Source organism: Protobothrops mucrosquamatus, unplaced genomic scaffold, assembly GCF_001527695.2.
Source record: "Protobothrops mucrosquamatus isolate PMUCROS unplaced genomic scaffold, P.Mucros_1.0 scaffold968, whole genome shotgun sequence".
In the NCBI taxonomy this organism is placed as follows: domain Eukaryota; kingdom Metazoa; phylum Chordata; class Lepidosauria; order Squamata; family Viperidae; genus Protobothrops; species Protobothrops mucrosquamatus.
Window position 1 is genome coordinate 74599 of NW_015387211.1, and position 26552 is coordinate 101150.

At 39.8% G+C, this 26552-nt stretch overlaps 2 protein-coding genes across 2 annotated transcripts in view; both read left to right on the top strand.

Moving 5' to 3' along the window:
- CTSD (cathepsin D) overlaps positions 1-11580 on the top strand; it is a 33880-nt gene extending 22300 nt beyond the window's left edge. The window contains exons 4-9 of the mRNA XM_015819694.1: positions 593-711; positions 2954-3153; positions 3713-3835; positions 5968-6112; positions 9292-9390; positions 10018-11580. Coding sequence (XP_015675180.1) covers positions 593-711; positions 2954-3153; positions 3713-3835; positions 5968-6112; positions 9292-9390; positions 10018-10188 — 857 coding nt within the window. The 3' untranslated portion in view covers positions 10189-11580. The remainder of the gene's footprint in view (positions 1-592; positions 712-2953; positions 3154-3712; positions 3836-5967; positions 6113-9291; positions 9391-10017) is intronic.
- Positions 11581-15756: 4176 nt separating this feature from the next.
- Positions 15757-26552, top strand: part of IFITM10 (interferon induced transmembrane protein 10) — a gene marked incomplete at its 5' end in the record, with an annotated part of 30461 nt that continues 19665 nt past the window's right edge. Inside the window, one exon of the mRNA XM_015819695.1 lies at positions 15757-16245. Within this exon, the coding sequence (XP_015675181.1) occupies positions 15757-16245 (489 nt within the window). The remainder of the gene's footprint in view (positions 16246-26552) is intronic.

The following is a 26552-nucleotide window of genomic DNA, read 5'->3' on the forward strand; positions in this document are numbered from 1 at the left end:
ATGTGTCTCCCACCGCCACCATCGGCTTCCATACCACATGGCCAGACCCAGCCAATCAAGCCACGCTCTGGCTGTGGTGCTCCGGTGCCTCATGGCTCCTCTTAGAGGAGGCGGACAGTGCCGGAGAGGACCCCACTTGCACCGTACCACCAGCGGGGCATTTTCAAAAGCAAATAAGAATAGGAAGGGCAACAATAGGAAAAGAACGCAATTCTGGAAAAATCTGTCAAAAAAAAGGTGCCGGAACTCTGTTCTGGTGTGTTCTATGACAAAAAAAGCCCTGGTCATAATTGTATGTTGGATGCCAAGCAACTGAATTGCAATTAGGTGACTGCAGGGGATGTGCGATAGCCGCTACAAGCACTGGCCATAAGTGCCATTCACTCGTTCAGCTCTGTTATAACTTTGAATGGTTGCTGAACTAGTGGTTATTAAATGAGGATGGTCTGTACTCTTAATTTGGCTCCTGTCTCGTCTTCCACAGACTCTGTTTGAGTCTCTGTGATGTTTATTTAGAGCACAGAGTCAATTAAATTGTGTGCATTAATTCCATGCATGTGGTCGTCTTACAGTCCTTATGTTCTTTCTGCAGTGATACATCATAAGTACGATTCTTCAAAATCTAGCACATACGTGAAAAATGGTACAGATTTTGCCATCCATTATGGTACTGGAAGCCTTTCGGGATATCTCAGCCAGGACACTGTGACGGTTAGTATAATGGCAGCATTTCATTATTTAAGTCATAAAAGGCTCCAACTCTTCAGCTAAAGTATTACCCTCACACACACACACACACCCCACTGCATTGGCTTTACTTCATTGTGCTTTTGAGAAAATATAGAAATATTTGAAAGGGTGTATAAATGTTACATGATTGTATCTCCTTATTTTAAAAGGCAACTATTTACTTAATGTCTTACTTATTCAGAAAAACAAAAGCATCACAAACAAACAAATCATAAGAGGCTATTCAGACCTTTTGGAAGAGAAATTTTTCTATTTTCTCATTTTGTAAGAAATGAACTTAAGCTTCCTTACAAACTTGGTTTATTTTTCTCTAAATACTGCCACTGCTCTTTTAGTCATCTATAACAGAAAAAGCAACTAAAGGGATGAAGATTCATGATGGGGAAATGTTGGATTAAAAGAATGCTTTTCAAGTAAATGTGTAGCTCTCCCCTGCAAAGCGTGGATCATTTATCTCGCAGCCTTAGTAATATGAATTCAAGCTATTGCCTTACTCACAATTTTATTATGTATACATCCTGCTTTTTCATCATTTTTAATCATCTAATATGGGGTCATCTTGTTTTTCTTCCTTTGGAAAAGATAGCAGGAGTTTTTACTCAAAAGATTAAAAGTCCCAATTCTCCTTTGAAAGATTCAAAATATTTGATAAACTTAAGATTGGGATTTTATCTTATTTCTCCAGCTTTGAAGAAGGAGGCATTGGTTTATATGCACTATATCAGCAACAACAACAAAAACAATTTTATAGGTTTTTGCATATGTTTGGAGACTGGAATGCTGTTGCTGATCCAATGAAAGATAAGAAGATTTCTTCGAAAGTATCGACTTAAGAGTGAAGAAAGTGAAGGAAAAACTTAAGTGTAAAATTTAAGAGAAAATTTATATAAGATGTTTTATAGATAATATTTAGATCTTTAAAAATTGTCTTATATCTATTTTAGTTTACATCTTAAATGTTGGAGGTGGATAGATTATATTCAGAGAAAGTATGGAATGTATAGTTATATTTTGGTATACTAGAATGGTAGTGAGATATAATGTATTTATTGAAGAAAGGAGGCTCAGTTGACCTCCAGGACCACATCTGAAAGAGGAGGAGAGAAGGAGGGGGGATGTGTAGGGTAGAGTTGTTGAGAGGGTGGAGAGGAAGAAGGAAGGATGAGGAGGGAAGTAGGTAGGTTAAGAGAGGGTGAATGTGGTCCTGGGAGGCTGCTGAGCATCTTGGAATAGGAGGTTTTTTTGTCTTTTATTTTTTTTTATTAATGTATGCCATAATTGTACCTATTTGTTTATTTAAAAAATTAATAAAAATTTGATTAAAAAAAAAAAGTCCCAATTCTTAGAATTCAAAAATTCAAAACTCAAGTCTTTAAAAAAAGAACAAGAGACTTTGGTGACCAGAAATCTCCTTTCGAAGCACAGAGCTTGATGTTTCCCACATTTCCTAGGGGCTTCACCTCCAAGAATGTCAGAAAGATCTCTCCAGATACTCCCAATATTCTAAGGAGCCCCTTTTATGAAATCAAATAGATAATCTCAAGGTTTCCTCTTGATCTGAGGGTACTTCACTTGCTCAGGGGTGCAACGTGATGAACCTTTCCAACTGTTTTAGTTAATGCTTCAATGTTATGTCTGTGCTTCATGGATATGTCTTTAGATACATCCTTCCCCTACTAACTATTTATTTAATGGATTAAACAGTTAGCTTCTTCTGCCCTATACATGTCCTTGCTTGTGCTGTTTCCTAATCCAGGTAATATTCTTTGTGGGGTTTTTTCCTGCATAATCTCTCTTTATCTTTATTGGATTTTAATTTTGTCAAAATGTGAAGCTTTCTTTTAATCCATAATGATCTTTTTAGCAAAATATTTAATTCTTTGATTCCTTGTGAAAACTTATTTGCTTATTTCAAACTTTTTATGCTGAATAATATGCAGTTTCTAGATTTGGCTGAATTACAATTCCCAACAATAGATTTAGCAGCATAGTTCATCTGAGGGAAGTGGCTACGTTAGGATGATACTCTCGTCCTACACAGAGTGCAAAGTACTAAGCAAATCATTTAGGGATTCCTGGATATTTGTGTCTTGCTCTACATCATACAATGTTCATTGAGGTGTATCAAGTGAATATTGCCATTTCCAGATGTGATTTAAGCGTGTATTTTGTCTTCTTCCTTCCTTGTTGGTTTTCCTATTAGATTGGTGACATGAGTGTCAAGAACCAGTTGTTTGGTGAAGCTACCAAGCAGCCTGGCATCACTTTTATTGCTGCAAAGTTTGATGGCATTCTCGGCATGGGATACCCCAAGATCTCTGTGGATAAAGTAGCACCTTTTTTTGATAATATAATGGAACAGGGATTATTGGAAAAGAACATATTTTCCTTTTATCTAAACAGGTGAGCCTCAGACTGGTATACTGAAGTCTTTATTGTCTATTTTATGTCCACCCTTGCTATATAGCCAGTTTTTAGAGCATAATAGCTGAAGACCCACCCATTTTCAAAGTAATAGCCTCAATGTCAACAGATATGAATCAAGATATTCTTAGAAGACCATGCCCTTTTTAGTTACAGTTTTAAACAAAGTCATCTTTCTACAAAGATGCAGATTTGGAACTTTTTGAAGGCTCTTGAACTATCAAGGCAGACCCCATAATTATATAAACAATAAATGACTTATTGCTCAAACAGATATCTCTTGTATTTGAAGCAGGTTCTCCTGAATTCAGTTTGGACTTAATAGTGAGAGTTGCTAGGATTCCAAAGTTGTTGAGATCCTTGAAGGAACATTCAATTATGTTGCTTTGCTAGGATTCTATGAAAGTATGTCAGATCCTACAGATCTGTTTGTGTTCTTTATTCTTCATTGTTTCTATAAATTCAGTATAGTGGCTCAGAGGCAACTTGCTTGTTTGTACTGATTTTTTTCCCTACACTTGTGTATTGTTTCTTCAAGGGATCCAAAAGGCGAAACTGGAGGGGAATTGCTTTTCGGAGGAACAGATTCCCAGTATTATAGTGGAGACTTCAGTTGGGTGAATGTGACTCGTAAAGCTTATTGGCAAGTCCACATGGATAAGTAAGTGCTCTTTGCTTTGGTTATACTTATAGCTAGTTTTATTTATTTATTTAAAACATTTATAGAACCACCCATCTTATGACCAATTCTGGGCATCTCCCAGTCAAACACATGTCTGTAGCTTACTCGCATATATGTTTAGATAAGTCCAAAATCTATAGCAGAATGTTGCCTTATGGCATATAACATTTAGTAACTTAGATGACAATTTCTAAAAAGTGTGGTCCTTTTTAGACCTAATTTTCTGCAGAAAGAGAATTGAGGTGGAAAGGAAAAAGAATGGTTTTAAATATCTCAGCCTCCTGAAATTTATCTTCACTGTGGTATAGTAATGTAACCACCGTAGACTTCAGAGCAGTTTATTGCTGTATATTATGTTTGTTACTTATAGGGGATAATGTATGTTAAATTTGTTTCTGTCATCTTGTTTCTTATCACTACCCCCCACCCCTATTCTATTAGAAAGAAGAAATGAGGAGAAATATTTTGATCTCTTACTGCAGAGGTCCCCAACCTTTTGGGCACCAGGGACCGGTTACGTGGAGAGAGGTTTTTCTGAGGACCGGAGGGGGTGTGGTTTTGTGTGCTGCCTGCATCCCGCAGATGGGGCTTTGCTTATTTGTACGGCCCGGTTGCTAACATGCCACGGCCCGGTACCGGTCTACAGACCAGGGGTTGGGGACCCCTGTCTTAGTGTATTGATTGATGGCTGCTTTGTCTGAATGCCAGGTTTCTAGGAATTGCCTAGTCTTTTTGGATTTGGTTGGGAGAGAATAGTAATCTCTCAGGATCTGCAGCAAAGTCCTGAGATGAGGCCTAACACTGGTGATTAAGACTCATAGCAGAGATCTTAATGCATTGTCTAGAAACTAAAGCACTCCCATACAGAAACCAAAAGTATGGATTTGGTATATAGATAACACCATCATAATTAAATACGCACATGAGATAACAATATATTCAAAGAAATAAAATTCACAGGGGAAAAAGAAAATAACACACTCCCTTTCCTGGATATCCTCATCAGGAAGAAAAAACAACAAACTAGAAATGCAAGTGTACCCAAAAACAACCCACACTAACCAAGAGTTCCATTACCAAAATTAAGAGCCCAATTTCCCACAAAAGTTGCTATGTAAGAACACTATTCAGATGGACACAAACACACTGCAACAACTTGGAACAGCAGAAAAATGACTGCCTATATAATATCTTCCAACAGAATGGTTATCCACACAAATTTATCGAAAAGTGCCTGATCGCTCACTACAGCACAAGTAGGATAAGCTGTGAAAAGAATAATATCATACGTGAAAATAAAACTCACAAACAACAACATATTATTACAACCATGCTACATCACTGTAGCACCCAAATCAATGAAAGCCCTCCTAAACATTTTAAGCAAACCACAAAAGACCTAGTGGCCCAAGAACAACAAAAAAGTGAATTACAACATACAGGGTAAGTATTATAACAACTACTGTGTATGACAGGCAGGCAGAACATTAGCAGAGTGCATCCATGAACACCAACTAGCAGTCAGAAGACACAATGAAAACTCCTTTATGCATAGAAAGACTCAAATCCAATTTCAACTGGAAAATTGATAGCATCTTAGACCAAGCCAAATCCAAACACTGGCATTCAGACAAATTGGCCATCAATAGATACATACAGTTAAACCATGTTTACACATCATTCAAAAGATAATAAAAAAGCTAAGAAGAAAAGAAAAATACCAGAACACAACATCTAGATAAGCAGGGATTAACACCAGACAGTCAAGCGGAAACCAAAAACTTTATCAAGAAACTATCAAAGAGAAAATGCTCACCGGCAAGTCAAGTTACGGTATATAAACAGGGAGAAAACCCCACATCTGCTCACACTAATGTTGAATAATGGAACATTTGCAAGTAAATGATCAATCTCAGAGCACCAAGGACTCCACAGTTTAACCCTGAGCTACATATATTATGTTGGAACATGTATAAAAGCTTTTCCACTGCATATAACTCTCTAGTAAATTTCCAATAATTGTATTCAATGTACTGTAACTGTGCAAGGATTTGATTTTATATTGCTGGCTCTTAAGAAAAAAAACCTTGAGATCCATTCTTTCTTTCCAGGGTTGATGTTGCTAATGGCCTAACTGTGTGCCAGGATGGCTGTGAAGCTATTGTAGACACAGGAACATCACTTATTACAGGGCCAACTAAGGAAATTAAAGAATTGCAGAAAGCCATTGGAGCTAAGCCAATCATTAAAGGACAGGTAAATTCAAACAGGAATTAGGGTATTGTGGTACTGCAGATGTTAGACTTACTAATTTGTGTGTTTGTTTATTTATTTGACTCTAATCTCTCTTCAATCTGAACTTGATGCTAAGCATTCATCTTCATTCAATCAAATATTATTTGTACATTGGTTTAAATTTAGGTCAGGTTCAGATACGTCTACTGGTGTTGACTTGCCATTAAAGATAGCTTTCTCTCTAGTTCAAAGTTCTGTTATCTTGAATAATTTATTTGCCAGTTTTTTTAATTTGCCTCCTATGCCATAATATAGAGTCCTAGTCATAATAAATTCTCCTCTATGCTTCTAATATTTTAGAAAGAAACTAGAAGCAGTGCAGTTATTCAAGTCACGATGTAATAGCTGCTCAGTGTTTCTGTTCTGCATAATATTTGAAGACATAGAAATACTTTTCTGTAACCAGAATTAAATTCCTTATTTTCTGGATAAAAAGGCTTCTTCGCTGAGAAGTTAATTAACCTTCAGGTAGAAATCATAAATACTGAATACAGATCTTTGGATTTAGTGAAATCATCAACCTTCAGTTCCTCGTAAAGGCAGCAAAAAAGCCAAAATTCATTTTAGGAATTAAAAAAAACAAAATAAAACTGCTAGTATCATAATATGTCCACACACATTGTAAGACACATCTTGGTATTGAGAATGATCCTGATCAACCTTCCATTAAATGGTTGACAGAGCTTTAAAAATGTAGAAAAAAGCATTCAAAATAAATCAACTCATGTTACAGGAAGGAATAAAAACAATGAAAGTGGTCCTTTGGAACTACATTCTTTTTAACTAGAATTGGATTTCTAATGTCTTTAGTTTGGGTTTGTGAGTTGGTCCCCTCAATGGCTAAGTTATCTACTCTGAGTCTGACATGTTGTCCCTCAAGATGTCTTCTAACTGGGAAGGCAAGATATCTTCCCATACCTTAATAGTACATTAGGAGTGCTCTAAGCCAGCAACCCACAACCTTTTGAGTACCAGGGACTGATTCCGTGGAGGGTGGTTTTTCCACAGACCAGGTGGGCGTGGTTTCATGCACTCCTGGATCCCACGTGCGCACAGATGGCATTTCGCTCACTTGTGCAGCTCAGCTCCTGGTGGGCTGCGGACCGGTGCCAGTCCATAGCTTGGAGGTTGGGGACCCCTGCTCTAAGCCTTGTCTCTCTACTGCAGTCTCTGCTAGAAAGACTATTCTGGGTTGGCCCTTACTGTTCAATTCATCCCATAGGTGCTACCATGTAGCAGCAGTGATGAGCCCCTTGGGTGAAAGGTTGGATGTCTCAAACCTCCTTTCCTAGAAGCTCCCTTGGGACTCCCTTCTTGCTATGGTAGCTACTTGGTAACTATTGCAGTTATCACTTATTTTACGGAGAAAGGCATGCTGTCCCTTTTAACTTTGGCACGTGAGGGAGGTAAGATCTCCATAGCTTATGCAAGAACCCTGAGGAAAAATAATAAAAAAGAAACATATTGTGTAATGCCACCTTCTCAGCCTCTAGCGTGATTTGTTTGATTAAGGAAATCGGTTTTCCATTCTTTGGAGATCAATCTTAGAAGCAATAGATAAAATTACTTTAATTAAAAAAAAGGGAATCTGAAAATTCTTTTTGTTCATTTAAGTAGTCACAGGTAAAGCATTTAATGGCAAAGAAGATGAAAATATAGAGCTGTCCAAAAACCGCATCTGAAAAAATTGTGCCATAGAAAAATGATAAATAACAATAGAGATTCTTGGCAGATACAAGATGATAGATCTCCCGATACAGAAGATACTCTGTATTGAGTAAAGAAGTGCCAAGCTGCATAAAATACATAATTTACTTGAGTGACTACAGAGAACATAAATATCAGGGAAAGTATATGTCAGAGACAATAGAGTTAACCATGCAGTAAAATAAAGCATAAACCCTTAATTTAGATTTCTAACTAAATTGGCTCACTTGCTCATTCGAAATAAATGGATTTCCTGAAGCAAAGATCTATCTTTGCTTCCTCTGGATTTCACAGATTCTTGAAACATTACATCCTTTAATTAAAGGCTCAGGAACAATATTACCTTAGCTCCTTTTCCTGTTCATATCCAGTTCTTCAGCGGATATTAGGAAACAAAAAAATCTTCTCTCTTCAGAAGGGGCGGAATTAGAGGAGACCACTTTGGCTATATGCTAAATTCCATGCCTCAAGCAGAAAAATTCTGAGACAGATTGTTTTCATTTCTGGGAAGTAGCTGTTAACCTTATGACTGCCAGTTATGCATGGTAAGAGTTCATGGATATGCAAAGACTGAAGAAATACAAGGGGAAATTCATGCTGTACATGGGGCTTCCCTTGGAGAAGACTTGGAAGCTTCAAGTATTTGTCAATGATGGGATGTTTCAGTATGCCTGTGCAACATCACTGCTCTGCAAGATGCAGTAGTTGCTAGTGAGCTTCCAGATGCAGTTCAAGGTGCTGTTATTACCTAGAAAATCCTTCACGCTTAGGGCCATATTATCTAAGGCACTGCCTGTCTCCCATGATTGCAATCTATTAAGCCTGGGCAGAGGTGGATTGAGTTCAGTCAAACAATGACAGGACCTGGGAAGTATGCCTTCTCTGTTGCGACTCCTGTACTCTAAAATGATGCCCCCAACCCCAAGATCTATGTAGCTGCCACCCTGATGCTGTTCCAGAAGTCTTTTAAAACATGGCTGTTCCTCCATGCCCTGGGGTAAGATGTTTGGGGAGCCCTGTTGGTAATTCTTTTTTTGTTTGAGAAGGTATATTTGTTCAGATGTATGGGTTTGTCTTTCTGTTCTTCTTTAATTGTTTCCTATTGTTAATTCTGCCTAATGTGTACTAGACTCTGCAAATTGATCTTAAGTCAAAACAAGGCACATTGAAGTAGTATTTTATATCTTAGGCAACCTTCCTCAACCTGGTGGTTCCAAAATTAATTTAATTATAACTATAACTGCCACCACTCCCAGCAGCATTACCAATAAGGGTTTCAAGTACATCTAAGGACGACCACTTTGGAGAACGCTATCTTAACTACTAGCTTCTATCACTTTCCTCTCCAGAAAGGAGAGGCTTTTTTTCCATTCTTAATAGCCCAGTATTTGTCCATAGCAGATTCTTACTGTTCTCTGTTGTTTTGTTTGCAGTACATTCTCCCATGTGATAAGCTATCTTCACTTCCCATTGTGTCTCTAGTGATGGGAGGGCAGTCTTATGCTCTTACTCCAGATATGTATGCCTTAAAAGTAAGTTCCATGACACTTTGATTTTTTTTCTTAATGCTTACCAGCTTATTTTAGGCATATTTTCTGAATTATATACCTAGTGATAGTTCTTTTGGACATGTACTGAATTGCTTTTGCACATTTAAGAAGATAGTGGGGTGGCTACAGAAAGTACAATGGACTAATCCCAAGTATGTTTATACACTGAGATAGGTCAGGAATAATGTTGAACACACACACGCACGCACACACAAGATTGTAAAGAGATGTAGGAGAATTTTAGCTGCATGTTATTTTAGTGTCAGTTGAGAAATCTGTATTAAGCAGTAAGAGAATGTTATGAATTAAAAAAATTAAAATACTATTTTCAATTCTTGAAATAGAGAAACAAAAACATGACTTGTCCTTAAAAACTCTTGACACAATTATTAAGAAAAGTTGATGTCCCAAAGGTGCTTTTTCCAAAAGAAACTGGACTTTCTTGATTTTTTCCAAGAAAGCGCACACACGCGCGCACACGCACACTAATTGAACACTGTAAAGCTTTAAGTTCAAATTTTATACATTTTGCCTTAGAATTAATCCTATAGAAAAGCATAATGTTATAAAACAAATTATCTTGTTTTACTTTTTCCTCTCCTTCTGTAGGTTACTATTCAAGGAGAAACTATTTGTTTGAGTGGATTTTCAGGCTTGGATGTCCCACCACCAGGTGGACCTCTTTGGATTCTTGGTGATGTTTTCATTGGGCCTTATTACACAGTGTTTGATCGCGATAATGACTCTGTTGGTTTTGCAAAGTGTACTAGCAAGGTGTAAAAGCAATTAATCATTGCCTTCCACAGTCTCAGTACAAATGCACTCCCAAGCACATTGTGCTTTGCTTTTATATTGTGACTGATTGCACTCAGAACAAAATCAAGAAAGTACAAATGAGAGGAAATGTTTTTAAATTAGAAAAGTTACTACTGATCTTCCAAAATTTATTTGCCATCCTTCTGATAACATACTGTATAAAGGCTCTAATAAAATTACAAATTTTGGGGAGTCCTAATATTGTATGTACCCTTCAGATTTCTGATTCTTTGAAGCATGATCCTTTCATACGTTTTCGAGCAAAAGTTGTTTTGTATAAGCAACTTTATTTTCTGCCCACCCTCCCCAAAATTATGTATGCTTTTGGATACAATTTCCTAGCAACTCTCCCACCATATATGTATATATGCATATATACATATCATATATGTATGTACATATGTATGTATATTGCAGTTGATCATTGAAAAATTCTTAATAGTTGAGAAGTCACCCTAAAATTGCATTTGATTCTCTATTTGCACTGTTGAATATAAATATATATATATAAAGCGGTTGCATCTCTGTCATCTAGGAAGTGTGGAATGTGACAGAGCAGTTCTGAACTAACACATTTTATAAAACATGGTTATGGTTAGTAATGAATACTTGGGGAAACAGCCATTGTAATAGGGAAGGTAAAAGATAAAGTGAAAGTAAAGATAAATGTTAAATTGCCATTTAGCCTAAGTTTCCCCTACTCAGGTAGTATGTTCTTTGTGAATATTTTGCTCTTCAGTTTTCCAAACCTTTTGTAATTCCTAGTTTCTTTTTGAGATATGAGAACAGAGTTATGTGACTTTTCCCAAAAAATATTTCACATAAAACTTATGAGACATTTTGATTCAAGTTAGTTTTGAAGAAGTAGTATCCAAATTCTTTTTGCATAGATTTCTATATCGGGTGTTCACAAAAGGAGCTGTTTCTGAACTGGGTTTTGTTTGGAACTTGAGAAGTCATATGATCAACTATTTAGAGCAAATGAGACTTGATAGATTACAGAGCTGCGCCATTGTTAATGCTAGGCTGTGAACAAAGAGTTCATTTGAAATGTTTCATAATATTTGAGAAGCCATGGACAAGAGAGATTAAGAGATTTAGATTAAAACAGGGTTGTTTCAGATAAAGCCAATAGTACCCTGATTTTGTATAAGGGTCTTAAAGGGTCTTATTTGGTGCAAATGTGGGATTGAATGGCACCTCCATAATAAAATATATCAGACATTCAAAACTGATCTGGACTAGTTGATAGTCTGGCAGTGTTACACATTGCAATTTATGGCAGCAGTTAATGTTGGATGAGTAAAAGTATCTCCAGTGCCATTACCAAAATTTTGACCATACAGATTATGATATTGGAAGTCTAAGCCAGGGGTGTCAAACTGCCGGCCCATGGGCCGGACGCATCACGTGGAAGCTGTGCCCACCCCATTGCCGGCAATGGCGAAACCGGCCCGATACGTTGATGACGTCGCGAGTTTGACATGCCTGGTCTAAGCCATTATGTCAGACATGTCAAACTCACGATGTCACATGACATCGTGCAATGTATCGGGACGGTTTTGCCATTGCTGGCAATGGGGTGGGCGCAGCTTCTGGATGACGCGTCCGGCCCGCGGGCTGGCAGTTTGACACCCCTGCATTATGTCAAGTAGGAGAAAGCTGTTGTATAGCAGATCCCACATTCTCGAGAAGAATAAAGTCCACCACATCTTATTGGAAATTGATTTAATAAATTTGACATGCAGATTGCACTGCTGGATTAGTAGTTCATTGTCATTCCCCTGGTGGCTTGGAGCATTTTCTTGCTTGTTTTCTCTACTTTGTGAAATGCTATTATGTTCTTGCCTGTTCAAAAGATACAATCTGTTTCATAGCTGTTCTCTACTCAACTAGTAATAAAATAAATTAAAAATAAACAGTTTTCACCACCACATACTATCATGTTATTCTTTAAAAAGTAGGCTGGAAAAATTTTAAAGGGAGTACATGATTCAGTGTGAACACTGACCTGATTCATATATCATACCAAATTATATTGTATTTGTTTGTTATTGTTTTATCATATATAAACCCATTCCCAGAAAAAAATGATTTATTTTTGAAACCAAGATTTGTTTTATGCTTGGCTTGTTGCAATGAATTTAGAATCCAGATTTAATAATTTTTTATTAAAAAAATTGGGTTTTTGTTTGTTTGATACTGGAGGAAACAAAGGTAAAAAAAATGAATTGACTCAACAAGCCACAATTACTTTGTTCATTACAGACTCTTGCCTTTTCAAACCATGAATAGATTGTGCAGCTCTGTCCTAAATCTTAATTTTAAGCACTTTTAAATGAAAGTCTTACTAATAAAAGGATATGCTTAAATAGGTAATTTGTATGTGAAAAAATGAAAGAAGCAAAACTCACTCTTAACCAACTAAAAGCATTACATGTTTTTGTGATTTAGTATCTTGTGTGATCCCAGCCTGTTCATGTGTCACGACAATCTGCAAGACTCCTGGCAGTTCATATCAGAAAAATAATGTAAACCAAGCAGAATTTAAGAAAATAAGTTACTCTGCTTTTACTCTGCAAATTTTTCTTCCTATCCAGATCTATGAAACTCCCATTGCATTCCAGAAACCCTATTTTGACAATTTCATTTTCTTTTTAGATTACAGAAATACCAATTTGATGGCTTAATAAAAATGCAGTATGATAATTGTATTTCTATTACAAATAACAGTATTTTGAAACTGACATTACTCCTCTCCAATTGTTCGAACGTCAAATGACAATTTTTTATGAATATTAGATGAAAAACGAATTGAACAGGTTCTGGGTCACCTTTATAAGCAAGAGCTTCATTGGTTCATTACCTAATGAATATATTTTACTGTTTAAGAAACTTTGCTATATTAGTGTCTATCGTGATGAGAAAATAAAATGCAATTTAAAGATGTCTAGATAATTCTACTTATGTATAATGGTAGCTATCTCTTATAAAAGGTATTGTTTCTGCAAACTTTTGTAAAAGCTGTAATCTAACAATTTAGGAACTAAAATAAGAGCATTATGCCCTCTGGGAGGCCGGACTTAAAGAGTATTGTGGGAAGAGAGCTCTTTGGTTTTGTTCTAGATACCTTTTCATATGCCAACTAGAGACTATAATACTACACATCTGCTGGAATCATCTACAACAGAGGTCCCCAACCTTTGGGGCACCAGGGACTGGTTCCATGGAGAGAGGTTTTTCCATGGACCGGAGGGTGCATGTTTTGTATGCTGCCTGCATCTTGTGGATGGGCATTGCTTGTTTGTGCAGACCAGTCCTGGCATGCCGTGGCTCAGTACTAGTCCACGGGACCAGGGATTGGGAACCCCTGATCTACAAGGCCTATTGTGTTTTCCTAGTTCCTGTTGATCAGAGCAATTTTCGCTCCGTTTCATTATTTATTAACAGTGGAACGCAGAGACAGCCTGTTGAATCCAGTGTATCCCACCACATTTATTAGAGAACTCATCAAGGTCACAACACCTTTCAAATTCTTCAGAACTTTTTTCATCCAAAGCAGTAAAGAAGACAACACTCAATTCAATAAAAATGTAAACAATGGAGGGGAGCTGTTGATATTCAAGCTGTGGCTGTACATGCGCGTGCTTACACAGCCTGGAGCCAGTATTGATCCGATTCCTATCCATTTTCCCTGACTCGGACCACGAGGAGCGCTTCTTTCCCTTCGGCGCCCTGTTGTTCCTCCCGGCTTCACTTGGAGTTTCTTCCCCTCCCCACCACCCAGCCCCTCACTAAAGAGGTCGCAAATGGCGATCGGGAGCGGCTAACCCTTTTCCGGTGATAATTAGCCACGTGTTGCTCCAAGGGCAAGCCTCAGATTGACCCCACCGGCCTTTTGTCAGCTTTTCAAAAACCCTCTCTGATCGACGCCAAAAGCCCGGTTGCAGAGATGCCTGCGCTGTCACATTGGCAGGTGCGGGAGAGGCTTACGTTTCCAGCAGGTAGGTTGTGTGTGTGGGGGGGAGGGGGAACTTGACAACTGTGGAATTCCCCCTCGCCCCGAAAAAAAGGTTGCCGTGTGTGTGTGTGTGTGTGTGCGAGAGAGAGAGAGAGAGAGGGAGCACGCGCGTATTGCGCGCTTGGAGCCGAGAGGGCAGGCGCAGCGGGAGAGAAACCCGCGCACTCGTAGAAAGAGCGGGCTCGGCGAGGTGAAAAGGAAATTTGAGTGCCTCCAGGGTCTTGGGAACGGGTGCGCGCACGCCTTGCCCCGCTTGGGCCGAGCGGGACCGTTTGACCTCTTTCCCCGCCCGCCCCTCCTTCCCCTTTTAGCGCCTCCACTAACTCCAGTTGCTAAAGAAGAGACCGTGGCGGTGTTGAGCTGGAGATGCAGCATAACTGCCCGCCTCCCTCCCTCCCCGTAAGTATCCGCTCGCCCTGCTCTACGGATGGACGGCTCCGGTGCCGGTGGGTCTACGGGCAGGCTCCGTTTCGTAATTGCAAAGCCGTTGGGATAGGAGAGGAGCCGGCGAGAGAAGGCGCGCTTCTTTCACTCTTAAACACCACCACCCCCGCCTCTGCTTTTTTTTTCTCCTCCTCTTCCTCCTTTCTTCCTCGCCACCCCCGACTGCGCGACGCCGCCGCCGTCCAAAGGGGAAAACTGCTGACAGGTGAAGAGGGGGAGGACGGGAAAGTCAACCCGAAATGTAGCCGCGATGAAATGCTCAGCAAAATGGGCAGAGACCGAGCAGGGGGGGGAAAAAAAGCCTTTGGGAGGCCGGGTTTTTCTGTCGCAGCTGTGCAGTCAGTTCCAGGAACGGTTTGGCTTTCGTCGCCCAGTCGGCCGGGCTGCTTCGATCCTGATGCCGACGCGGGACAGCAGAGTCCCGCGGAAGAGATGGGCAGAGTGGATGAGAAGGGGGGAGGGGAGAGACTAGAGTCTCGTGGCAGAGAGAGAGAGTCATTTTCACCCCGAGTCCACGCTCTCTCCTCTTTGGAAGTGTTCTTCCCTTTGTCCAGTTTCTAGATGGGGATGGGGATGATGTTACAGGAGTGACTGATGAGAGAATTGCTGTTGTTTTTATCCGATACGACTGCAAAGGACTTTTATCAGGGGGAAATGGAACAGGAAGCCAACCAAGCAGTGGGGGAGAGAAAGAGAGGGCTGGGGAAGGCATGTGACGGTGTGTCAAGCTCCTGGCCTTTCCCAGGGAATTAATGAACTCCGAGGCCGTTTTGTGTGGGAAGCAGGGGAGGGCAAGCCAAGCCTACTGCGGAGCTGGGACACCCAGCTGCAGGGAATCCAGGAACTGTTAACACTGCTGCATACATTAATGACTGCTCTGTCTGCTAGAGAATACTCCTTTGTGGTACATGTGTTTACACAGGATCCTCTCTTTTCTCCTTTCTCCTTGCCTGGAAATCCCTCTTTTTCTTACTTCTTTTTCCTGCTGTTTCTTGTCTTTTCCACTACCTCTTTTCTATTTCTGATGTCCTGCATCCCCCCCCCCCGGGGTATTTTGTTTTTAATCGCTCACATCTTTTCCCTTCCTGACCCTCCCCACTTTCTCCATCACTCTCATTCTCAGGGGAACATACTTTCCTTGGATATACTTGTGTAAACTGGGGGTTGCCATCACGGAGAGACCACAGGAACCCCCCTTGGGCCCTCCATGTCCCCTTGACGGGGCTTTCTGGACTCGAAGACCCCCTCATGTACCCCAGCAGGGGTGCTTTGCCTGCATCTCCAAGACACCCCCCATACAGCAAGGGTCCCCTGTGCTGTCTCCCTCTTCTGCTGTGTGCCTGATGGAGAACAAGACCTGCAAAGGGGACAGCCTGAGACCACCGGTGCAATGCAAACACTCCGTGGAGAAGAAAACGATGACTAATCCCACTGCTGTAATTGAAATCTATCCAGACACCACTGAAGTGAATGATTATTATCTCTGGTCCATCTTCAACTTTGTATACCTCAATTTCTGCTGTTTGGGCTTCATTGCCTTGGCATATTCTCTGAAAGTAAGTATGAATCTCAGTCCTTTACGATTAAACTTGTTGGGTTCAGGCCCATAGTTGGAGTTAAGTCTATATTCTTTTAACAAGACTCAGCTGATGGTTGCTAATTTACTCCACTTTGGAAATGAGAACTGATCCTGTTCCATCTTTATATTAAGATGGACATTCTCTAATAGGTCTGTGATACAAAAATACTATGAAAAGGAGTGCTGCTGGTTGTTGATTATTTGGGGGGGGGGAGAGATGGCGATATCCTGGAGGCATCCTCACAGAGGAAATAATATACCGTTTAATGGCTACAATAAGAAATTAAATTACTCATTGCAATTTAATTACTTCTTTCAGTTTCATGACTAACCAGGAAGATGAATTAATTTTATAACGGGTGGGTTATAATAGTAAGAACAAGTTGGGTGGGTAGGATTTAAGAATATATCTCCTAGTGGGATACAGTTTCTTCATGCCATTGTCATCATACCACCACTATGAGAAGCCTTTTTTATATTCTAATCGCAATCTTTTTATCAGTTTGCATACTTTATTTATCTTTATACTAAATATGTAGAATAGATCAATATTTTCATAACAAAACTATAATTTTCAAGAGAATCCACATTGGTAGAGTGATTTTGCCTTAGGGCTAGGGATTCTCATTAACTCTCCTTGTTTATGAAGCATTGGAGAAGTTGCTTCATATAATTAGATAATTATGAATCCATCTTAACTGGTAATGGATCCATCTTAACTGGTAGCAGCTGCATAGGACATCTCTCAAGAATTCAGGAACAGAACATAGATCTTCTGCTTGTAAAACATTCATGCTCTGCCACTTCTCCTCTCCAGTACTTCCAAACTTTCACTGCATATGTAGACAAAATAATCCTCATCTTAAAAGGCAGGAATAATGCAGGTTCTATTCATTTTTGCTAGTTATCCAATCTTATCATTTTGATTTTGGTCATCCAATAAAATGTTTTGTGTTTAATGTTCTAATGGGAAAAGGAGCTTAAGATTAAGGTTGCCACCTTGTGTTGAAAACATCTGGAAGACTATTAGATGGCAGCAGGCAAATTCAGAAAACGCCAACCCATTGCTATTGTCTAGTGGCCATCCAGAGTTCTGCAGTACAGATCTGATAGTCCTATATAATCAATCATAAACCCATGGCACTGGATCCTGATCTTTAGGAAGAAACCTTTTTATTCCTAGAATTTGAGTGGCTACCGATGGAAAGGATCCTTTGAGGAAAAGGAGCAGCTACAAATCACGAGCAAAGATTTGTACTTGTCAGCTTCTAAGCCTGCCTTTTGAAGGACCTCTAAACCTCTTATGAGACCAGGCTGCTCCCTCCATTGACTACCTTCTTCCTTGGGAAAATAAGAATAGGAAGGGATGAAAGACGCAGTTGCTACTCATATCATCCCCAGGCAAAGAAGAGGTGAGCATCATTCCCCTGGGACTCATAAAAGACAAGGTCAGAAACGGAAACCTTCCTGCAGAATTCCTAGCTAGAATAATGGAAGTCATTGGAGAGGGAGGAGGTATGGATATGGCATGTGTTATGGATCAGAAAAGTAGACCTGGAATAGTTTTGTTTAAAAATGGAAAATCAACAGCATGCACTCAGGCAGTTCATTTAAAGAGAACCTGCAGACTGTTACATAGTTATGAAAAGTCTGGCTTATTTAGCCATTACAAAACTGGAAATGGTTTCATTAAGAGGGGGGGCTATCTGTCCATAGAGCTTCTCTATCATGTATAATATTTTCTAACGTAATATAACCCTCTCTAAACACAGCAAACCTGCTGTAATTATTTCTCGTAACTGCAGGGGGAATATGAGACAGCTGGACTCCAGGAATTTCACTGCTGAATGCAGCCAAAAAGCAAATTGTGATCATCTGTCAGTGATCACAGAATGGTAGCTCTCCCCCCCACACACACTTTTTTTTCTTTTTACTCTTTTTTTTTTAATAAACTGGAATGAGTTGAGAATGACCTTAGAGAGGAACATATAATATATTTCACAGGCAGCATGCATACTATTTTAGTGTAACACAGGATTTATTTATTTCATCACAGAAACGGATCAATTAATTGCCTGTGTCCAGCAACTGTAAATTGTGCAAGAGGGCAGCGGGATCATTTCCAAGCTAGCACTCTGTCTCTTTAGCAGTACAAACTGGTTACCCTAAACGTGACTCAGACTAAAGGGGTTCCTAGGCTCCTCAATTTTTTTTTTCTGGGGTTGAGGTAGGGAGAGGGAAGCTCAATGATTGGCCTACATTCCTCAGTTGCATTATGTGTGATTAGTCTGCTTTACGGTAGTCTCTTGAAAAGACATTTCAGGAGGTTGAGTGTGTTTAATGTGCTGAGCCAACAGCTGTACAGGCTTAGCATCCTTTAGCAGCTAACCCCAAGATACATGGCTTACCACCAGCATCCTTTGAAAACTGGTTTTGCATCCTGTTTAAGACTTGTATGGCCTTTGAAAAATGAAGGAAAGTTATTTTGATCATAAGGTCCCTTGCTCCCAGTGTAATATTGCAGCTCCTGTTTTTGTATTATTACATGCCCTAATTCATGTTCCTTGTATGACTGTGGCAGTCCTCTGTGGATAAATGGATCAATGTAATGCTCTTCTTATAGCAATAGAGAACAGTTGCAAATAGTCTGTTGTATCGAATTTGCATCTGTGAGCATTGAGGACAGAGTTGAATTTCTGTACAAATCCAGAATTCTAGATCGTGCACAGTCTTGGCTGTTAAGTTATCGCTCTTAGTCATGTAACCACCATGATTTCAGGTCATGTTTTCTTATCAGACTATTTCAGGTTACATTCCTGTGTTTCATGCTGGACATTTCTTCAGTCCTCATTAGTTTTGTGCTCATGCACATGCCTTGGTTTTAGTGTTTTGGACAACATACTAGGGTCTAATTGAACCAAGTTCAGTCTCAGAGCAAAGAGACCTCAGATTAATGGCTGCATTTGAACTGAAGTGTAGGAAACAAAGTACCACTCTATTATCTAAGGGCATGTAATAATTGTCCTGAGCCAAATTACAAATGCACACAGGCTGTCCATGGGTTAAGAATGAATTCTGTCCCCTAAATCTTTAACTCAAATTTGTATTTAAATTGGAACTCATACTTATAAACTTAAGCACAGCTCCTAGATACGACGGACTGCCTATTAATAAAAATGGCAGATGGTATTCTCCTTCCTTGAGCTGACAAAGTGCTGAAGCTGCATCTTTTTAATATACAGCTTGTTTTCAGCGGTTCCTACAAGCATTGCACAGCTTCAGTGCTTCATCAGCTTCAGGAAGGAGAATGGTGTCCACCATTTTGTGTAATAGGCAGCCCGTCATATCTGGGAGCTGTGCTTAAGTCAAGTGTTCTTAACCTAGGACTGCCTGTATGTTATTCACTTTTGCCTCCTCCTAAAGCCCTGGACACACACAGCCTTAAGCACCTAACACAGGGAGAGTTTGCACCTGAGGTTTAGGCCCTATAGTTCTTGCCTCACAGGTCGTAAATGTTCTTCTTATGGCATGCCCTCGTTCTTAATAAATTATTTTTTATTCTTCTGTTTCTAAGCCAGCTTATTGGTTGAAAGAGAAATGGGGGCAAAAAGGGACTGTACAACCTTTGAAACGCATTCAAATGTAAAATACTCTGCATTTATAAAACTTACCATGCAAAAATTAAAATTTTAAAACAAAGGATGGAACCAGAGGCTTTACTGAGTATATAAAAGTACAGCACAACAGGGAACTGCATTGAGGGTGTTGGATACATTTCTTTTTCTCCACCCACATCAGGCTTATTTCTTTTTTCAAGTACCACCCCAAGTTGTACCATGAATCTAGGTAGCCCTGACTGAGCTTGAAAACTTAAATGGGCATGGATCTGGTTCATAGATGGATGGGTGACTATTAGAAACACCCTGAAAAGTGTAGACCAGACTGGAAAGTTGCAAAAGAAAGCAAACAACTTCTGTACCACTGCTAGGAAAACAAAATGGATATATCCATGTATCAACAATTCATCCCCAGGACAATTGCGGTAGACAAGAGGGAAGCTAATTGACAGTTCCTCTTTGTGACCTTTGCTAAGTCTGTTGCAACATACTGTACTGGTGACTGTTTCTAATATCTTTGCCAGGGTAAGAAATCGGAAGGCCTTCACTGATAAAAGTAAAGAGTTACAGTCTGACAAATGTCTCTGCCCAAAAGGCTTGTAAGAACACTGAGTGAAAATAGTTTCATTCACATTACAGTACTGTTAGCAAAGGGACTGTGAGACTAGGAAGAGCTATTGCATTTGTGTTCAGTGTCTTTATAAAAGCTGGTTTTATGTTGAATTGCCTAGCTTATTCAGTTACAGAATTTTTGAACGTCGTAGAATGATGGAAAAGCAAGAGTACATTTTGCTATAATCTAAAGCTTATCAGCATAGACACCTGAACAATTATTTTACCCCAAAAGGAGGGTAAGATTATAAAAGAATCTTAAGCAGGAGAAGATAATTCAATACTTATTGATAGATTTCTGGGGATTTGCAGTTCAATAGTATTTGGCTTCCTGTTATTCAACAGCAATAATAATCTCTCTTGTCCCAAAATATATGACTAAAATGAAGAAGCCCAATAGGAGGGCAACAAGAAATGTATTTGGTGTGCAGGTTTTTGAGTTCAATTGTGACATCAAAACAAATTTGCAGATGTTGAATACCTTAGTTCTGATTATATTACTATTGCGTCAGGCTTTCAATGATAAAGTTCTGGAAAAAGGCAAAATAGATTCCATAGGCCTTAAATGTGTTCATCCATGTTCCAAGGTATTCTAGCATTTGATCCATGTTTTGTGTAATCAGTGTCATTTGTTTTCAAGGCATAGAGTTATGTCCTATAATCCTGCCCTTCACAGTATCTCTTAATTCTTCATTATCTTTCACTGGATAAGCAAACGAATACCAACAAATTAGTATCAGCACGACTGCTACTGAAAACAGGACCAATATCCATTTTATATTTGGTTTTCTTGTGTGAAGCGTCTGCTGCATGAAGGAAGGTGAAGCAATGTGGCAAAGGTGAAACTGATTCTGCCATTCCCCTAATCCCTTTCCAACCTATAGATAAAAATGCCGCCACCTATGTTCACCCAGAAGTTGCCATTTTGGGGAGGGAGGGAATCCTGCCCATCATTGAAAAGAAGGGTGGAAAGATGGGGTTTCAAGTGGATTTCTTTTGTAAGAAGAGTAGAAGATGCTGTACCCCTGCCCTCAGTTGCTATTTAAAAAAAAAAATAGCAGCATCTTGATCAATGCTGTGTGGCTCTGAATTAGCACTGTTGACTTCCTACAAGGTAGATCACAGGCAAGTAGAAGTTAATGTGGCCATTCTGAACGTACCAGGGCTGTTCAGTCAGAGAACGCTGTTTCCAGTCACGTATCTACCATTGCAGGTTCTACCAAGACCCATCAGAGAATCCTTAACTGAGGATCCCATCAAACTGGAACCGATTCTGCCATGAATGGTGTTTGACCAGAAATGTAACAATGGGGAGATGTGGAATATTTGACAGTGTAAAATAAAAAAAAAAATCAGAGTTTTTAAAATAAATAAATAAAATCCCGTTATGAGGAGGAGTTTGCGAAAAATGGAGCAAATAGAAAAATAAATGTTTATGTTTGAGGAGACTGAACATTAATGTGTTATGATGGGGGAGAGTAGTATCTGAGAGTCCTGCAAGCTTTTTTTTCCAAGTCTCTAGGTGGCAATTAACAAAGTCTAGTTCTTTTATACTGGTAGTAGAGGAAAAGAAGTTTGTAAAAACTGAGGTATTCTGAAACTCATCAGGGATAGCAACGAAGTTCTAGGGCTGAAAAATTCTGCTACAAATTAAATCCTGGTCTGAGCACTCCCATTTCTCTCATCAGTTTTGGGGGACAAATCTTCTTTGTTCAAAACATGCATAAACAGGGGCAGCAGCATTTAATATTTTGACACACGTGGCAAAGTCATATTTTGGCACCCCTATGGTTTGGTTCATCTTCCCTTTTTTTTTTTTTTTTTTTTTTTAGAAATTTCAAAAAGTGCCAACTTGTCTCTTCTATTTTTTGCACTGAGTTTTTGAGCATTATATTAACACTTTTCAGCCCTGGGCAAATTTTATTTTTCTCAGAAATTTTCAACTTTTAAAGTATGAATCACAGTAAATGATTTTAATTACATCAGGACCCAAATGTTGTCATCTGTCACATCCAACGTTATGGGTAGTCATTTTTGAAAAGCATAGGAAGAAAAGGTCCTAAAAGAATGAGGAAAGATTATAAGACTTTATACTCATATTGTGAATTTTGGAAGTCTTTTTCAATTTTGACATCCCCTAAAAGTTGATGCCTTAGACCAGGGCTTTTCAATCAGTGGTACGGGTACCACCTGTGGTACATTGGCACCTTGCAGGTGGTACGCGACCATCCTAGAAAAGTGGTAGCGGGGGAGGGGAATGAGCTGAACCGGTGGCAGCACCGCATAAGCCTGAGCGAGAGATGGCTGGAGCTGCAGGGCTGCCAGGGCTCAGCGGAAGCGCCAGGATCAGTGCCGCTTTCCAGCTGATCGGCACTTCTTTGGGGCTGTCAGTGGAAGCGCCAGAATCAGTGTCAGGTTCCAGCTGGAGCTCGGCGCTGATCCTGGTGCTTCTGCTGAGCCCTGAAGAAGCACCAATCAGCTGGAAAGCGGCACTGATCCTGGTGCTTCTGCTGAGCCCAGAAGAAGCGCCGATCAGCTGGAATGTTGCAGCATCTCCAGGGTCTTGTGATTTATATTCAGATGCTTGGCAACTGATTCATATTTATGACGGTCAGTGTCCCAGGGTCATGTGAATTGACCAAAACCTGCTGCAATTACCCATCAGATGGGGGGAATAAAAACCAAACACCCCCCACCCCACCCCCATTGCCAAGCCTCAACAGAAATGCTCACAACAATGAAAACCTCGGACAGGAGGAAGAGCGCCGCCGGGGGGCAGGCAGGTGTCTTGCTCGGCTGTAGCTTGGAGGGCACTTTTTTCAGTGCCATTGTAACTTCTAAGAGTCACTAAGCGAACCGTTGTAAGTTGAGGACTACCTGTACTTTATCACTTTTTTCATTTTTTTTTGGTCATCAAGTTTTTGACACCTTGCTAGGCGACTGGTGGTATTCGGATATTGCCATATTCTAAAAGTGGTACAATGGGTGAAAAGGTTGAAAAGCCCTGCCTTAGACATTGTCTAAGCCTTAGAACCAAGTCTTGACATAAATACTTTTTGGAAGCAGGAGGCATGGGGAGCCATTTAGTTTTAATGAAAGCATGGCATTAACACTGCTTAAACCACTTAAAAGTGAAGCTGAAAGAAAACTTTACACATGCACAATCAGAAAGGAAATGAAAAAGGGCTAACTGTACACGGCAAATTTGGATATATGTAGAAGGAGCCCCAAAAAAGACATCCAAAACTCAGGAAGGGATGCAAACCTTCAAATGGAACTTTGAAAAAGAAAAGAAAAAAGAAATGATAGTCTTTTTCATTCTAATAATAACAATTACGAACTTAAAGAAAATTTAGAGCAAAAACTTATTTTTAAGAAGAAGAAAAAAAGCAAGTCCAAAGGTCCGTTACATTTTGATGCAGAGGAACGAAGTAGTTTTTATTCCAATTTTGGTAAAGTTAGAAAGGTTGAAGAAGATACCCTGCAAGTTTGATTTACTTAAATATAATTTAGTTAAATATAATTTGGATGTAAAACAATGTTAGGATTCTTCCTGAGAAAAATAGAGACCAAAATTTTTGCCATCATAACAGTTCTGAAAAAAATGACTCAAGTTGGCAAAGATAAATGGGTCATTAAGTCAGGTCCACCAAACCAGAGAAATATAGCTATTTGCATTTAAACACAATATAAGAAATGTTAGCAAGGACATGTGCTAGACTAGACAACTTTTGCATCTTTATAGCTGTCACTGTGATGGATTGTTAAGATCCATTATTACAATATTCTACATGACATAAAGTTGGAAGGGTTTTTTTTATCAGTAATTTCTGTAGAAAGCCTTTAGGGTTCTTCTATCTTTAGGCTTTGATTTTATAGGAGAGGAAAAGCTGGGAGAAATGGAAAAATACAAACATCTTTTCAAAAATACAGAAAGAAACTGTGTAACAAAGGTTGAAGGTATAAAAATCTTCAAGACAGAGATAGGAGCATAGAAAATAGAATCATGTGACAAGTATCCTATAGGACACAAGTGTCAAACTTGATTGCATCACATGACATATCGTGATGTTTTTTGCCTTTGTGGAGCCAGGGTGGGCGTGGCCTGCGGGTGACACATCCGGCCCATAGGCTTCCAGTTTGACACCCCTGCTATAGGAGGTGATAGTATCAGTTTTGGGGAAAAAATACATTTTTTTTCAAAATACTTAAGGTTATGCAGACAAAGTTGCAAAAAGAGGTGCTATCTCTCATTTAAATATATTCGTTAAATAGTATAGATAAATAATTTAGACAATGCATCCTGAAGGCAGGGCAGAGGCCAATGATACATTTTCATTTAGGTTCCTTGGAAAATATGAAAGAATTTTATTGATCAAAGGCTATATTTTGAACTGTGTGATGGATTCAATAGAAAAACAGCAAAGAAAGCAAAGGAGAAATGCAATAGAATAATGGAATAACAGCATTGGAAAGGACCTTACAGGACATCTAGTCCAACCCCTTGCTTTAGCATTATACCATTTCTGACATGGTTGTCCAGTCTCTTCTTGAAAGCTTCCAGTGATGAAGCACCCACAACATCTGAAGGCAAACTGTTCCATTGGTTGATTGTTTTCTCTGTCAGAAGATTTTCCTATTTCTAGGCTGAATCTCTCATTGATCAGTTTCCATCCATTGTTCCTTGTCTGGCCTTCAGGTGCTTTGGAAAATAGGTTGACCCCCTCCTCTCTGTGAAAGCCTCTCAAATATTGGAACACTGCTATCATGTCACCCCTGGTCCTTCTCTATGCCTAGTTCCTGCAACCATTTTTCATAAATTTTAGTCTCCAGTCTCCTAATCATCTTTGTTGTTCCTTTTGGATCCTCTGCTGTATGTTCTTTTCTAGTTGAGGCTTCCAAGGTAATCATCTGGGACAGTGATGGGATTCAAATATGTGAACAACCAGTTCTCNTGATCGTTTCAAACGCTGCCTTGTGCAGCGTGGCGATCGCCATTACTCTTCCCCCCCCACCTTCCTGTATTCGGCTTTCTCTTTCAAAATTAAGCTTGCCTTTTTTTCTTGCTTACCAGCTCTCTTTCCCTCTCCGCGGGTCCTTTTTTTCTACCTGCCTTCTCCTCGAAGGCACTCTCCTGGCTTCCTTTCCCTCAGGGGACTAATTTGCGGAGGTTTCCCTCTCTCGGATCGGCGCGGCCGCCATTTTGGAGGCCCTCGCACGATCGCAGCAAGATTTCAAGAGAAAGCCCTTTTTAGACGGGAAAACTCCCCTCTAAATTTTCAGTCAGAGAGCCTGCCCCAGCCTATTCCCATCCATCGGGGCAATCTGCTACAGCCTCGGATCGTCGCGGCCGCCATTTTGGGCCTCCGCGCGATCCCAGCATTACCGGGAGGCTTCTCCTCTCCTAAAATCTCAATCTCTGCTGCCTCGTTTAGAGAGAGAGGCACATTCACGTGGGGGCGTAGGGGATCCTACCCCCCCCCTCTTCTTGGGACTGGGCTTTTCGCTTGCCCTTGCCCCCCCCTTTTTCTTGGACAGCCGCCATTTTGATTAGCCTCGTGGCAAACAGCAATAGTTTTCAGTGAGGCATACCTTAAGGAATTACTGCAATTAGATTAATCTCATCTAATACTTTCCTGCCTGCTAGTTCCCTTTCATTCATCTGAATCAACTGGACTGCTGTGACTTGCTTGCCTGTTCCGCTGTCTGCATCTGGTGGCTGGCCAGTTGCTGTCCCAAGGGCCGCCACTAAGTGAGGCACGAGGGTTCCCTGCAAAAAAAAAAAAAAATAATAATAATAATAATAATAAAAAAAAAACTATTTTACAATAAATAAGTAAATAAATAGATAATAACAATAATATAATAAAATCAATAATAATAATAAATCAATAGATTATTATTGATCGTTTTTAAATTTCAATTCTTCATTGATTAGGGAACAGGACAGCTCCCTTGGGCTGAACGCGGCTTATATCGCGTGGTGTGACTCCGGGCTTGTCGGTGGGCCGGACCTCACAGACCCTCGTGCAGGCTTGTCCCATTAAGGTGGGCT